Genomic DNA, 15,986 nt, shown 5'->3' with positions numbered 1-15,986 from the left:
GGCAGGCACATAAATATTTTAAATAAATAAATGTGTGCAAAGCACATTTGAACACTGAAACGGCTAGGGAAAAGCTAAGCGTTATGAACTTTTCCTCTCTGACGTAAATCTTCTCAGCTGTCCAGTCACATCTGGGTGGAAACCGTGTTTTCAAGACAGTTTCAAACATTCTGGAAGCGATATCCTGGCTCAAGAGAAGGCCCCGGGAGAGTCTTTCAATGGGGAAAGAACAGGAAACCAGCTGCATTGTAGCCTGCCAGGGGAGTGACCCAGGACTGACAGTAACAGTTCTCCAGAGATGCTCTGCTCATCCAGGGATAGTTGGATATCTGAAAAGCCTGTGCTTGTAAGTAATTATCGCACTGGTTTATATCCCCTCCCCTGCCTCTTCTTCCACTAAAACTGTGACCAGTGTAGAGCAGGGGTTAGAGGGTCAGACTGGGAGATCTGGGTTCAAATCCCCATTCCACCATGGAAACATGCTGGGCAACCTTGAGCCAGCCAACCCCTCAGCCGAACCCAACTCACAGGGCTGTTGTGAGGGTAAAATGGAGTAGAGGGGAGAACCATGTACCCGGCCCTGAGCTCCTGGGGGGGAGAGGTGTGCAAAAAAAACCCCCAGCACTAAGTAAATGTTAACAGTACAAGGGCCCAGCAGGGTAGGTTAGTCTGAGCCAAGCTGACGGGCCCAAGGTCACCAAGTAAGCTTTAAGGAGGAGCGGTGATCTGAATGCCGGTCTTCAAATCCAGCATGCCCTGCCAGGTTTATATTTCCCCCTCCTTGTCCCTCCAGGAAGCACAGGTGGCATACCTGGTAGGTTAGGATGAGAGAGGGAGGGATGAGGCTGGCCCCAGCTCACTCATATGCAGAATCTGAACCCGGGTTTCCCTGATCTGTCCCATGCTCTGTCTCTGACGGGGCAGACGGGGAAGTTAAAAAGGCCCAGAAGCAACCAAGCTCAGCAACCCCTGCAGGAGGCCCAACCACTCAGACCCGGCCAGCAACACTGACGATAGCTGTGGCTCACCCATGTCCACCTCCTGCGCCAGCAGCAGTGTGAGAAGAGGCAGCTGGTGAGTAAACATCAGTCACTGCTGCTGCAGAAGGGTCTGAGCCCAGCTGCCCCTGAGGTGCTGGCAGAGCTGCCAGGGTCTGGTGCTGCTTGCCTCACTCCAGTTTGGTGTAGTGGGATCTGGGAGAACCGGGTTTGATTCCCCACTCCTCCACATGCAGCTGCTGGTGTGACCTTGGGTCAGTCATAAGTTCTCTCAGAGCTGTTCCCTCAATGGCAGTTCTCTTAGAGCTCTCTCAGCCCCACCTACCTCACAGGGTAGGGTGTCTGTTGTGGGGAGGGGGAGGGAAAGGGATTATAAACCACTCTGAAACTCCTTCAGGTAGTGAAGGGAGGGGGATAAATCCAATCTCCTCTTCTCCACCAGTAGCCCTCCGGGGCAGTGACCCACCAGGACTGTCCATTTGCCTGGCTGGTTTGTTGCCTGTTTTTCCGGTTGTTTAAAAAGAAATCAACCCTGACTGCTCCCTGGAAGGCCAGATACTGAAGCTGAAGCTCAAATACTTTGGCCACCAAATGAGAAGGGAGCACTCACTGGAGAAGACCCTGATGCTGGGAAAGATGGAAGGTCAAAGAAGACGGGGACGGCAAAGGATGAGATGGGTAGACAGTGTCATAGATGCAACCAACATGAAATTGAGCAAACGTCGGAGGACAACGGAAGACAGGAAGGCCTGGCATGATGTGGTCCATGGGGTCGTGAAGAGTCAAACTCAACTGTGCGACTGAACAACAACAACAAAACATTTAAGATATCTTGAATCAGGAAGAGTTTGTGTATGGCTCAGTGGTAGAGCATTTGCTTTGGAGACAGTCCCAGGCTCAATCCCTGGCATCTCCGGTTAAAAGGATCAGGCAGTAGGCAATACGAAAGACCTGGACTTAAAATCTTGGCAAGTCGCTGCCAGTCAGATGGGACAGTAGGGGCCTTGGAGGATCTGATCCGGTGGAAGGCAGCTTCATGTGTTTTCCTCTTATCAGAAACCATCCTCAATACTAATGTTAGGTGAAGGGCAGGGGCAGCATTTTAAAACCAGAGGTACATTGAATGAATGGACATGCCTGTAGTTACTGATCATCCGTGGAAAGAGACTCCTGCTTTTTGCATTCTTGAAGAAAGAGTTACTCCCCGATCAGCCCGTGGCTTTTTAACGCAGGCACAGAACCTCTGTCCAAAGAAAGAGAGGGACAGCTCCTCTGTGGAAGGGGCAAGCAAGGAAGGAATGGATGTCCCCGTTTCAAAGCCAAAAGATTACTTTTGCATAATCATGAAAAATATGGTTTATATGCTTTTAAAGTCTCTGCGGCTCTGCTGTCAGGTTTATTGTTTTATTCTTGGCAACATTCCCTTGTGTCCAATGCTTGATGTATAATCCTTTTTGCCAGAAACACCCTGGAGGGCCTCAAGCAGCTAGATGGCACGGTTTTAGATTGTCAAGAAAGAAAGCCAGAAAGAACTCACCTCGAGCCAATTGGACTTATATTTTTAAAAATGCTGATGTTTATTCTTCTTTGAGATCCAGTGCAAAGCACCAGCCATGAGTTGCCGATCAAGAAGCAGTACTGAGTTTGAATGGTGCCTCTGCTAGGAATTCATCAAAGAAGAAGAAGAAGAGATTGGATTTATACCCTGCCCTTCACTACCCAAAGGAGTCTCAGAGCAGCTTACAAACTCCTTTCCCTTCCCCCTCCCCACCAGGTAGGTGGGGCTGAGAGAGCTCTGACTGAAACGGATCTTTTTCAAGAACAGCTCTTATCAGAACTACGGCTTGCCCAAGGTCATCCAGCTAGGTGCAAGTGGAGGAGTGGGGGAATCAAACCCGGTTCTCCCAGATTAGAGTCCACTCACTTAACCACTACACCAAACTGGAGCCAAACACAAGCCAAGTACTCCCAGTCTCCCCAACTTGCACATAACACAAGCAGTATATAGCCATTGGTCTACCTGTCAGGGTTGTTTTAAGCATAATTGAGATGGTGGTGCACATGAATGATATAAAGCACTCTTTGCATGCCTGCAGTTTGGGAGTCTTGACTGTGCGGCTGTTTTTTGTTTTTTTGATACCTTCAGCACCGAAACAGACTGAAATAGCAACAGCGCTCAAACAAGCAAACAAAGCAAAAACTTCCAAAGACCAGCTACCACTTAAAAAAGCATCAGGGACGGAGGATCCAGCCACAAGGCCCGTTGCCTGGTTCCCACAGCGGCCAGCCTGTTGTCTCAGGGTCCCGGGGTGTTTGTCTTCCGGCCCCGATACTCAGCAGCGGTAGACTGTCTCTGCGGAGGGAGGCTCTCCTCCGCTCCCGTGGCTCCTACTAGACTTCTGTCGGCCGGGAATTGACTCCTCCCCCCCATGGATAGGCCGGCCGGCTGGCTGCGCCTCTGCCCGCAGGAGGAGCTCACCTGCCGCCTTCGCTGCGGGACCAGCCCCGCCCCGCCGGGCCCGGAGGCGGAGCGGCGGTGGCGCGGCGTGTCTTGGAACCGCCGCCGCCACCGCAGAGCTCAGCCGGCGCTCGGCGTTGCAGGAGCAGCGGGAGGATGGCCGGCGGCAGCGGGGGCAAGAAGGTGGCGGCGGGGCTCGGCGCCGTCTGCTTGGCAGCCGTGGCGGGCCTGCTGCTGCTCTGCGTCCCCGCCAAGGACCTGCGCGAGGCGGCCGCCTTCAAGGTAAGCAGCGCCCGGCACCGTCCGCGTCCCCCCGCGGCAGTTCCGCCCCCCCCCGGACTGGGGCAGGAGGGCTGGCGCGGACGGACGCCCCTCCCGTCGGGGCCCAGCCAGCAGAGCCTCTCTCCTCGGCAGAGTGCGCCGGAGCATGTGCCGAGAGGCTCGGGCGAACCGGCTGGCTGGGGTTCTCCGCCCCCTCCCGCCTTGCAGTTCAAACTTGCTTTCTCTGCCCGGCTTTCTGGAGCCTTCCGGGAGGGACGCGCGGCAGTTTCACCGGTGCCTGGATTCAGCTCCCTCAACTGATTTTCTCTGTCTGATTTGCTTTCGCCCTGGGAAGACACGGAAGAGGTGTGCGACCGAGCACATGCAAAGTGCACCACCCTCTGAATGTAGAAGCGCCTTGGCGGGTGCGACCCAAGTATGCCCTCTCCACCTTTCTGTTTTCAGTACTATGCAGCCAAATGGGAGCCCCCAAATATGGGCGATGGGAGTGACCTTCTCCAGTTGCTGGTTCCCAGTAGGTGGTGCTCAGTGGTATACTGCCTCTGACCGTGGAGGTTCCATTTAACACGGCTTACACCTGTTGGCAGATGTCCCTCTGAATTTCTCGAACCTTTTTTGTTAATGTCTCAGGGCATAAACCAGGGTTCACCCCTGGACATCTACAGTCTGGGGGGAGGGAGGCGTGTGGTTGGTTAGAGGAGATGCTTTTTAGGTGCTGTTGAGCCCAGCCCCTATGGCTGGCGGTGGAACAGACAATTTGCTCGGACCTTAAATGGAACTTTGATCATCCACCACCTTTGGTCTTTTGGGGCCAGCCCCCCTCTCCTTTTCCTTCCTGAACTTAGTGGAGGGATCCGTAGCTGAATCTGGAGGTCTCTGCCAAGTAGAAAACTCCCTCAGGCTTTGGAATGAAGACTTTCATCCTTTGCTCCCTTCTCAACAAGTTTTGTGTTTGCATGAAGGTGGGGGGGGGGACAGGGACCCTGAACCCCATTCCAGAAAAGAACCGTAGTGAAATAGTCCAGTCTAAAACGTTGAGGTGGTGAGATCTGAGGGGCGTGGATTACACCTTCTCCATCTGGCTTTCTTTCTGATGAGAGAGCATGGAGAAAAGTATTCTGAAGGGGATGGAATGGGATTATCACTGGGGATGACGCTCTAACTTTTGTGTCAAGCCCTAAACTGTAGTTCTGGAGGCTGGGCTTCCAGGCTTTCCCTTGCATGTTGTCTGTTGCAGGAGCCAGCCGGGGGGACACAGGGACTGTTTGCTTCTAAAGATGCTTATGGTTATTCTGAGGAGTTGAAAATGGGGAGGATGTTTTCCGAAAGAGGACCACTGAATCAGCACCTCTGGCCTTGGGGCATTTGGCTGTTCCCTCCCAGAGCCATTGTGCAACCCCCCCCCCCCCCCCCCACACTGGCACCCCCCCCCCCCCCACACACACACATTCCAAGCATTGGCAGAGGGGAGAGGCGTTGGCTGTCTGATGGAGAGGGAATTCAAGGGAAGATGGACCCAGATCTTCGGTCCCTGACGCCCCCGCTTTCCCCCATCCCTGGCACTGCAGGCAGATGCCTGTTCCTAAATCTGGCCCTGAGCCACTAGCTTTAATAGGGGTCCACCAAACGTTGGTGCCCAAGTCAATTATTTCTACTTTCAGTTATTCTTAAAATGAAAAACGCCTGTACATTTAGAGGAAACAGATATGTTTTTATTTGCCACCCTATGACATGAATACATGCAGTTTTACAGGTCTTGGCATGCACATGTATCTTTCATGTATGATGAAGATAAATCAAATGTGCAGACCATGCAGATAAGATTCTGGTGGGTAGCCGTGTGGGTCTGAAGCAGCAGAACAAAGTTTGAGTCCAGTGGCACCTTTTTAGACCAACAAAGTTTAACTCTGGGTATAAGCTTTCGAAAGCTTATTCCCAGAATTAAATGTTGTTGGTCTTAAAGGTGCCACTGGACTCAAACTGTGTCCTGCAGGTCATGCATCAGTGTTGTGAAGTGGGCTGCAAAAACAATAGGGCTGGATCTGATTGTTCTCTTCTGCTATATGGGCCCTTCCTCCAAAGATTTCTCGTCTGCGGAAAGGGAATTGTTAAGTCAACACAGGTTGAATAAGTGGAGGTGGGCGCTGTCCAAAAAAACCCCATTTGGTCTAGACTGACTTAATACAAACCACAGGCTGAGCTGTCTCCCACTCTGTTTTCAATTCTTCATCTCAGTTGTGCTGCAGGACAAACGGTAATTAGTAATTAAGCATGAGTGCCTTTGAGCACATAGAGGGCTTTCCACCTCCAAAAAACTGTAACTGGCCCACATTCCTGTAACGTTGGAAGATAATGCTTTCAGGTTGGGGATACAGCCTTTCTTTTTAAAAACACAGGTTAATCCATCATTAGATGGTCGTCTGTCCAGCCACTGATAGCTTTTTAGAGATTAAGATCTCTCCTTTTTATAGCTTTTTAGATTGGGTAGACTCCAATACATACTCTGTTTTGGGCTCAGGACTGCCTGGTGAGGTATATCAGGCTAATGGAATGGGGGGGGGGGAGATAGCTCAGATAAGATAGAAGATATTCCAGCTGTGAGCCCTCTCCCCTCCCCTTCATGGGAAAACAATGTCTTGAGCTTTGAACTTGGAACTTGCCTCTGGTGCAAATCCCTCTAGCTGCAATTCCTCCCCTTCAGAGGCATGTAAAATCCAGGCTGTGAGTTTGCAACATACACTTCTTTGCATATCAGTGTTCAAACCAAAAGGAAGGGGGCAGTAAAGATAATGTTGAATAGGCAGATATTTAGTGAAGATGGGAGTTCTTTATAAGGGCTTGGATTTAAGAACCCTGCGGCATAGCCTTGCTCCCTGAATCAGGAGGAGTGGGTGGGAATCAGCAAAAGAAATGGAAAGCAACCTGATAGCGAGGCATTTCTTTTTATCAGTCTCCTACAGTGCTATTGAGTCTCAGTGTGCCCTAAAGGAGTAAACTAAGTTTGAAAACATGCAAGGAGAATGATAAGATGGCATTCCCTAGTGGTTAAAGGGCTTGCTCTGGGAGGACCACGTCTTCTTTCTCTTTACTGTGCACTTGCTGCTTTTGTCTTCCTTTTGCTGTGGAGTTTTTCTTCTTGTGAAGCAGTTTAAGTTAGAGGGGACCTACCTGCCAAAAAAGGGAGTGAGGATGTGGGAAAGGGAAGCCAAATGAGGATACAGCATCCATCTTTCATTTCCCCCCCAGATCTTTCAACTGTCAGGTGTTTTCCAGCAACTCCTCCCCCTGCCCCCGTGTTCTTTTCACATGATTATTTTATGTATTATTAAATATTTGGCTTCTCCCTACAGTGATGGGCAAGGAGGCTGGCTCCGGTCAGGGTAATCTGTATGAAGGCAAGCACGATGAAGTAGTAACAATCAAGCACTGAAATGAATACAGCAAAATAGGAACCTTTGTCCCAAATTAACTTGGCCAGTCTCTTTAGTCTTCCTTCTTAAAGAGTCTTGTGGCATCTGAAAGAATAATGCGCTTGCACACCTGTGTAGTGTGACTGGATCTGGAAGGGTTTAGGGTTGCCAACCTCCAGGTGGTGGCTGGAGATCTGCTGTTACAACTGATCTCCAGGTGACAGAGATCAGTTCCCCTGGAGAAAAAGGCTATCGGGAAAGGCTAAGGTTTGGGGCTGTTTGGTGTGGAGATGACTTTGGGGGATAGAATGGGGAGGGCTGCCTCCTCCTGTCATGGCCAGTTGATACATCACAGAAGCCCTGACCTTGGGCCCTTGCCTGCAGAGGTGAAGTGGGTGATTCCAGAGAGGGAGTGTTTGGCCAGGGGCACCTTGTCTGTGGAAGCCTTCTCCTTGAGCCTTGCCTGGCACCTTCCTTGCTCTCTTTTATGTGCCAAGATAAAACGCATTTTTAAAAACCCTGGACTTTCAAAAGACTTTTGACAAGGTACTTCACCAAAGACTCCTGAGTCTACTTAGCAGTCATGGTTAAATGACAGGAAGCAAACAGTAGGAATCAATGTTCCCTCTAAGCTGTGGAGTCTTGTGAGCAAAAGTTCTACTTTGTGAGCTACCAGCATTAAAGTTGTGAGTGAGCAATTTGACTGCTGCATCAGTTAGTTTGCTCTGGAGCCCTCCTTCCTGAGCGAAGACAAAAATGTCTGAGCCGGAGGGTAAAAAACTGTGAGCCAGCTCACACTAACTCAGCTCAGAGGGAACACTGGTAGGAATCAATGGGCAGTTCGCACAGTGGAGGAAAGTAAGCAGTGGGGTCCCACAAGGATTGGTATTGGGGTCAGTAGTCTTTAATTTATTCACAAATGATCTGGAACTAGGGGTGAGTAGTGTGGTGGCCAAGTTTGCGGGTGACACCAAATTGTTCAGGATGGTGAAAACCAAGGCTGACTGCGAAGAGCTCCAAGAGGACCTCCACAAACTAGGTGAGCGGGTGACAATGTGGCCAATGAAGTTCAGTGTTGGTAAGTGTAAGGTGATGCCAGCTTCCATTATAGGCTAATGGAGTCTTGCTGAGACTGAGATGGAAAAGATCTTGGGGTTGTAGCAGGTAGCTCAATGAAAGTGTCAACCCAGTGTTGCTGCAGTGGTGAAAAAGGCAAACTCTATGTTTATTATTAAGAATTATTATAGGGGTTATTAGAAAAGGGATTGAGAATAAAATGGTCAATATTGTAATGCCCCTGTATAGATCTATGGTGCAGCCTCATTTGGAACACTGTGTACAGTTCTGGTCACCGTATCTCAAAAAGGGCATTGCAGAGCTGGAAAAAGTACAGAGGAGGGCAACCAAGATGGTTTAGTGGTTTGGAGCACCTACCCAATGAGGAAAGGTTGACGAGTCTGGGACTTTTCAGGTTAGAAAAGAGACGACTAAAGGCAGACATGATAGATGGTTTATAAAATTATACATGGAGTGGAGAGGGTTGAGAAAGAAAAATTGTTCTCCCTCTCCCAAAATCCTAGAACTCGAGGGCTTCCAATGAAACTGATAGGCAGTAGGTTCAGGAAGGACAAAAGGAAATATTACTTTACACAAAGAGTGATTAAAATGTGGAATTTGCTATCAGAGGATGTAGTTTTCACCACAGAAAGAAACAGCTTTAAAAGGGGATTAGATAGACTCATGGAGGATGAGTCTATTAGTGGCTTCTAGCCATGGTGACCAAGGTTCCCTCTAAGCTGTGGAGTCCTGTGAGCAAAAATTCTACTTGGTGAGCTCCTGGCATTAAAGTTGTGAGCGAGCGATTTGGCTGCTGCATGAATTAGTTTGCTCTGGAGCCCTCTTTCCTGAGCGAAGACAAAAATCTGTGAGCCGGAGGCTAAAAAACTGTGGGCTAGCTCACACTAACTCACCTTAGAGGGAACACTGATGGTGACTGAGGGGAACTTCCACATTCACAGGCATTAATCCTCTGAATCCCAGAGCCAGGTCAGGAGGCAACATCAGGGGAAAGCCTTGGCCTCAATGCCCTGTTGTTGGCTGTCCAGAGGAACTGGTTGGCCGCTGTGTGAGGCAGGATGCTGGACTAGATGGACTATTGGTCTGATCTAGCAGGGCTCCTCTTATGTTCTTATGGTAGTTACTGGTGGTCAGTAATAGAGGGGGGCTTTGGCTTTCATGCCTTTCTTGTAGGTCCTTTGAAAGGTATCTGGTTGGCCACTGTGGGAAGCAGCATGCTAGACTAGATGGACCTTTGGTCTGATCCTTCAGGGCTTTTCTGTTCTTCCTAGCAGAGATGGTGCAACAGAAATGTCTGTAGAAAAGCAGAAGTGTTGTCAGGATTTGGTACCTTAGCTGTTGGGCTGTGTCCTCACTTTCTCTTTCTCTCTCATTGGGGTCAGAAGGCCATGAGATGTAAGAAGTTTCTGCTCAAAGCTCAAATATAGACAGGATGGTGTTCCTCGGGCTTCTGGATCCCCTTTCACTTCTGCAACTTCTCTCTTCCATCAGAACCACTTCCTTTTTTGAACATATGACATTGCCATAACCCTGCAGCAACAATTAGGGTTGCCCCCTCAAGGTGGTACCTGGAGATCTCCTGCTATTACAGTTGACCTCCAGATGACTGAGATCAGTTCCCCTGGAGAAGGTGATGCTTTGAAGGGTGGCCTGTATTGCATTATACCCTGCTGAGGTCCCTCTCCTCCTCAAACACCACCCTTCCCAGGCTTGACCTCCTGAATCTCCAGGTGTTTCCCAGCCCAAAGCTGGCAACCCTAATCAATCCATGTTGTCTGCTCTGACCTGCAGTAGCTCTGCAGGGCCTCAGCCAGGAAAGAACCTTATGCTGTCCAAGGGCCTGAGATCTTCTGCATGCCAAGCAGATGTTCCACCACTGGGCCAAAGCCCTTTTGAGGCAGGCCGATAATAACCATGCTTTGTGGAAGCAAATATTTGTGTTGGTGCAGAGATCAGTGTTCCTACCAGGTGAGTACCTGCAGTCAGAAGGCAGGCCCTCCCCCGGGGAAGCCCTCTGAGTCACCATGATGTAAGCCCTTGCCAAGTTCTCTTGCCTCACTCTCTCTTCCCACAGTAAATAAACCCTGCCTGAGGAATCTGTGGGAGTTCTAGACCTGCCTCCTGTCTTTTAAATTTTATTTTGGCTAAGGCATCCACTTGGGAGGAAAGCGATGGCGAACCTAAACAGCATGATAACAAGTAGAGACATCACCCTGCCAACAAAAGTCTGCATGGTCAAAGCAATGGTATTCCCAGTAGTCATGTATGGCTGCGGGAGTTGGACTATAAGGAAGGCCGAGCGCCGAACAATAGATTCTTTTGAACTATGGTGCTGGAGAAGACTCTTGAGAGTCCCTTGGACTGCAAGGAGATCAAATCAGTCAATCCTAAAAGAAATCAACCCTGACTGTTCCCTGGAAGGCCAGATAATGAAACTGAAGCTCAAATACTTTGGCCACCAAATGAGAAGGGAGCACTCACTGGAGAAGACCCTGATGCTGGGAAAGATTGAAGGTCAAAGAAGACGGGGACGGCAAAGGATGAGATGGTTAGACAGTGTTATCGATGCAATGAATATGAAGTTGAGCAAACTTCAGAGGACAACGGAATACAGGAGGGCCTGGTGTGATCTGGTCCATGGGGTCGCAAAGAGTCGGACTCGACTGTGTGACTGAACAATAACAAAGGCATCCACACCCCTGGTTTTTTCCTTAGAGGGAAGACCCGAAGGGTAAGAGAAATGGAAGCCATTTGGAAATGTAGATTTGGGGGGGGCGCGGTGGAGCCTGAGGAGGGGGGGGATTTGGGCAGGGGAGGGACTTCAGTGGGGTATAATGCCACAGAGGGCAGCTTCCAAAACGACTGTTTTCTCCAGGGGGACTGATTGTAATTCCAGGAGATCTCCAAGCACCATCGGGAGGTTGGCAACCATAATGCAGTGTCCAGATTGAATAACACTTAGGTAGGAATTGTATGGCAGTGAGTTCAGTCTGGAGCTTGAATTGGTTATGTGGCATCTCCTTCCTTAAAAGTTTTGTAAAAACAACAACAAAATCATCCATATTTTGTACCCAGACAGGCTGATTTTCCAAATTAATTAATTAAGCAAATTTGCCCACATGTCCTTACTTTGTGTAATTTATGCTAGTTTTGCTAACCAGTGGGGTGGCCACTTCACACCATGTAGTTATATGTAGCTACAGGTAACTTCTCTAGATAATTTCAGATCTGAAGAAGCGAGCCGTGACTCACAAAAGCTCATACCCTGCCACAAATTATGTTAGTCTTTAAGGTCCTACTGGACTCTTGCTCTTTTCTACTGCTGTGAACCCTGTTTGAATCTTGCATTTGCAATGAAAGCCTTAGTTGGCGGCCTTAGGCAAATGGCTACCCTTCAATCTGCGGAAGACAATAGACAGACTTGGGGCTGTCTTTTAAAGTCATTGTCAAGAATGGTGAGATAATTAATGGATGAAAAGGAGTCTCTTATCTTAAGTGCAAACATTCAGAGCAAGCCCTTCCCTTCCTAATCCCCCACCCTTGCTAAAATTCTGCTCTTAATTATTCTCACAGTTTTGGTTGCTAGGAGCTTTGGGGGGGGGTGTTTTCTCCTTTAATTACTTGTTGAGTACAGTGCTTCATTACATGACAATAATTACTTGTCATTGTGTGAAATTCACTGCCAAAGGAGGTAGTCATGCCTGCTAGCATAGATAGCTTTAAAAGGGGATTCATGTAGGAAAGGTCCATCTGTGGTTGTTAGCAGTGAAGAGTGGCCAAAGGGAGCCTCCATAGTCAGAGGCAGCAGTCCTCTGAATACCAGTGCTAGGGGAAGGGACTTGACCTCTGTGCCCTGTTTGTTGGCCTTCCAGGTTGACCTTTGTGTGAAACAGGATGCTGGACTAATCCAGGAGGGCTCTTTTTCTGTCTTTCCCCTGGCGCTTTCCTTGCTGAGAATCATGACTTCTCTGCCAGCACTCACTGAAGTCTCCCCGTTTGCTCAGAAGCACCCAATGAAGCTGAAATATAGTAATAATAATAATTTAAAAACCCTCTTTGGATGCTGCCTTCTGTGTTTGGCACATAAATCTTTTGGGTACACGCCGGCCAAATCTGGAAGTGCTGATTTGTCACTGCAAGTAGAGAGAGATTTTTAAAAGTTTGGGAGAAATTTTGCTCAATCCAGCTAAAGACGTTTGGGCAGGCTGGTATTAGGGAACCAATTCTGTGTGGAGGGTAGGGTTGTCAGCAATAAAATGCATCCAAACTAACCCATAGCACCCAGCAGTGGTCCCAGAAGTAGAACATCACCTCCGACAGCAAAAAAACAACAACCCCATCAGTTAAAAATCCAGAGCATAAATGCAAGAGAAGTTAGTCAAGGGGGGAAAATTAAGGAAATGGCTTAAAGTAAATGCTGAAACAAGGAGAACCTCATGAATTATTCACTGATTGGGTGGGGGGAGAACCAAACCAACAAAATGCCTGAGGTTTTTATGTGATGTCTAAAACGTGAGAAGTTGGGCTTCAGGCAGGTAGGTTTCTCTGGTAAAGGAGTTCCAACAGTCCAGTGGCACAGCTAAGAAGAGTTGTTTTTTATACCCTGCTTTTCTCTACCCTGGAGCTGCGGTGGCTCAAGTGGTTAAGACGCTGAACTGCAGGCTGTGGAAGGTCAGTAGTTCAGCAGTTCGAGACCCGAGTTGCCGCATGACGGAGTGAGCTCCCGTCTCTAGTTCCAGCTCCTGCCAACCTAGCAGTTCGAAAGCAAGAAATTGCAAGTAGATAAATAGGGACCACTTCGGTGGGAAGGTAACAGCGTTCTGTGCGCCTTGGTGTTTAGTCATGCCGGCCACATGACCCCGGAAACGTCTTCGGACAGCGCTGGCTCTTCGGCGTTGAAACGGAGATGAGCACCGCAACCCTAGAGTCGGACTCGACTGGCTTTTGAGTAAGGGAACCTTTACCTTTTTTTCTCTACCCTAAAGGAATCCTGAAGCCTTCCCTTCCTCTCCCCACAACAGTCATCTTGTGAGGTAGGTGGGGCAGAGAGAGTTCTGAGAGAACTGTAACTGTCCAAAGGTCAGCTGGCAGCCTTCATGTGGAGGAGTGGGGAATCAAACCTGGTTCTCCAGATTAGAGTCCGCCGCTCTTAATCACTACACCACACTGGCTACAATGACTCTGTCTCGGGTGCTAACCCCCTTGATATCCCAGAGGTGTGGGGGAGGGGTGGCACAGAGCAGGACCTGTGAAGATGATCTTAGTAGATAGGAACCTTATCCTCTCCCCTTGGCTCACTCTCATCTGAAGCAAGAGGGTGGGCACTTTAACTCTTTGCTTCTCATGTGGTGTAAAGTAGCAGTAGAGGTTTGTGCAGGCAGCTCCTTGCTTTCCTTGCTCGGGAGAGCTGTGCCAGAGCCTCTCTTGCAGACCATGCTAAGGGCAGTAGAGGGTTATTAAGAGCCCTTTGTCCCTTGCAGAGGAAATGGCTGGTTTGCAAAAGACACTGAAGAGAAAGATGTTTAGGAGTCCTTTGCTCCCCGGGGAAAGTGGCTGAGCTGTGCTTTTTGATACAAGAAGCTTGTATGGGTCCAGATGGGAAACACCCGGGAAGCAGACTGTGCCCCAGAGTTGCCACTTCGTCAACTGAGTCACCCTGGAGGGATCTTGTGCCAGTTCCCTTCTGCTTCTTGCCAGTCTGGAGGTTTCTCTGCATGCTCCATTCTTCTTTTCCCCAGATTGGCATTCAGAAGCCGCTTCAATGTCACGTTTTTCTGCCCGCCTCCCTCCGCTTCCAGCTGGAAGTCCCCTCTTGGCTCACGGATGTCCCTATAAATATCCCAGTTGAATGTTGAGTTCATACACCCTCTTCCCAAGGGAGAGGTCTTGAAACAAGACTGTGAGGGATCAGAAGATCCTGGCGGGGAGGGGGCCATGGGATCTGTTGCAGAAGGCCAAATTCGGCCTTGGTACTGAAATGTTTGGTATCAAGGAATGATGAGAAGGGGTGTTCTTTTCTGTGCTTTTCAGGTTGGCTGGACATAAGGTTCTTCATCTCTAGAATGGGCTACCATGGGACTGACTAAACCATTGTCTTAAAAAGCTCATTCCAAAAGAGAAAGTGTTTCATAGGATTCCCCCCCTCGCCCCCCATTAGTGCTTACCAACATTTTTTTTGGGAGGAAAAGTCCGAGGGGGGGTGTAATTTTTTTTTTTAATCCTGAGTTTTTCTGCTTTTCTAACCAGGCCCTCTGCACCTAGACAGCTGCTGCAATGACTTGATGAAATTCAAGGGGACATTATAGGAATAGCTCCTCTCATTTGAGGCAGCCCCTCCCCGTCCTGGGGACCCCTCCTCAAAAAAGTTCTAAGTACAAAATACTCATGTTCTTCGGAAGATAGTTGACTGGTCAGAACATTTCTGGAGGACACATTTACACACACCCCCTTATTATTCATCTTCAAGGTCATCCCCCTCCTTCCCAAGGCAACCCTGAAATAGGGTCAAGGGAGGATGCTTCCTGTCAGTGTCGGACCACCTTTGCTGCCTTTGAAGGCTTCCAACCATGATTGGAGCTCTGTCTGACTCATCCCTTGGGGGAAGCGTAACTACTCTTGCAAGTTGACTAGAAACTGGCATTTTATTTCCTGTGCTCTGCACCCCCCCCCCCCGCTTCCACTTGCTTGTTTGTTTAGTCATAAACCTTTTCAAACGGAATCTTTTATTTTGCAAAGTTTGCTGTGCTGCTCCCCCTCACATGCCATTCATATTCACCTACCAAGGACCCTGAGAAGGAGGCAGAGGCGTGCCTCAGGGAGATGCTGGCTGTCTAGCAGGCAAATACTGCAAGATCCCTGCTGGGAACTCTGTTCACAGGCAACCAGAAGCCCAATTCAGGACTGTGCCGCGTGGAGAGAGGGTGCTTAAGTCTCCCCCTTTCTAGGAAAATGATGCCAACAGAAATAGCCTGTGGCAGGGTCAGGGACACGACATGACCGTTATCTGCCCTGTTGGGAGCTCCATGCGTACTAAAGTGGCCAGCTTCAAGCTGAAAGATACTTGGAGATTTTGGGGGTGGAGCCTGAGGAGCATGGGGTTTGGAGAGGGGAGGAACTTCCATGCCATAGAGTCCACCTTCCAAAGCAGTCATTTCCTCCAAGTGAATGGGTCTCTGTCACCTAGAGATCAGTTGCAATAGCGGGAGTTCTCCAGCCACCACCTGGAGGCTGGCAACCCCATGATACTCTTTTGTTCCCCCCCAAAAAAAAGACAACTAGTACCCCCCCCCAAGCAATGCCAGTTCAGAATGTTTTGGCAGGTGAGCCTACCTGGGCACCGTGCGTTTCTACTTGGCTGTGGTTGTTTTGCACAAATTGCTACCTGTCACTGGTTATTGCTGTGAATCCTTCTGGTAACTCCAAAAGTGAACCTGGCGACCACGTCAAGGCACTTTGGCTCAGGAGGCAATGCCAGTCTCCTCCTGTGCCCCTGATGTCTGTGAATGAGCACAGCCTCTGCAGTGGATCGGTGCCCTCTTCAGTGTGCCATCCCAAGTAGTCCCTTGGCTTGCTCAGCGGCAGAGCTCGCCCTGCCCTTTTGTTCACTCTTTCAACCCCTTACCCTGACTGTGAGGTTAAATCGGGACACGGCATGGCTGCAGCATATGTTCTGGGAACCCTGGAGTTCTTCTTTTGCAAAGACCATTCAGCTGCTGCCAGAATGATCCATCCCTGGGCTTGGAAAAAAACCCTGCTCTGCAG

The 15,986-nt window shown here is 49.4% G+C and overlaps 1 protein-coding gene across 1 annotated transcript in view; it reads left to right on the top strand.

The window, feature by feature from the left end:
- The first annotated feature begins 3,528 nt into the window (after positions 1–3,528).
- The window catches only part of ENTPD2 (ectonucleoside triphosphate diphosphohydrolase 2), a 42,950-nt gene continuing 30,492 nt past the window's right edge, over positions 3,529–15,986 (top strand). Inside the window, exon 1 of the mRNA XM_015426506.1 lies at positions 3,529–3,738. Coding sequence (XP_015281992.1) covers positions 3,613–3,738 — 126 coding nt within the window. The 5' untranslated portion in view covers positions 3,529–3,612. The remainder of the gene's footprint in view (positions 3,739–15,986) is intronic.

This window comes from Gekko japonicus, unplaced genomic scaffold, assembly GCF_001447785.1.
Source record: "Gekko japonicus isolate JY-2015 unplaced genomic scaffold, Gekko_japonicus_V1.1 scaffold1195, whole genome shotgun sequence".
Classification (NCBI taxonomy): Eukaryota; Metazoa; Chordata; class Lepidosauria; order Squamata; family Gekkonidae; genus Gekko; species Gekko japonicus.
This window is presented reverse-complemented; position numbering and strand designations above follow the sequence as displayed.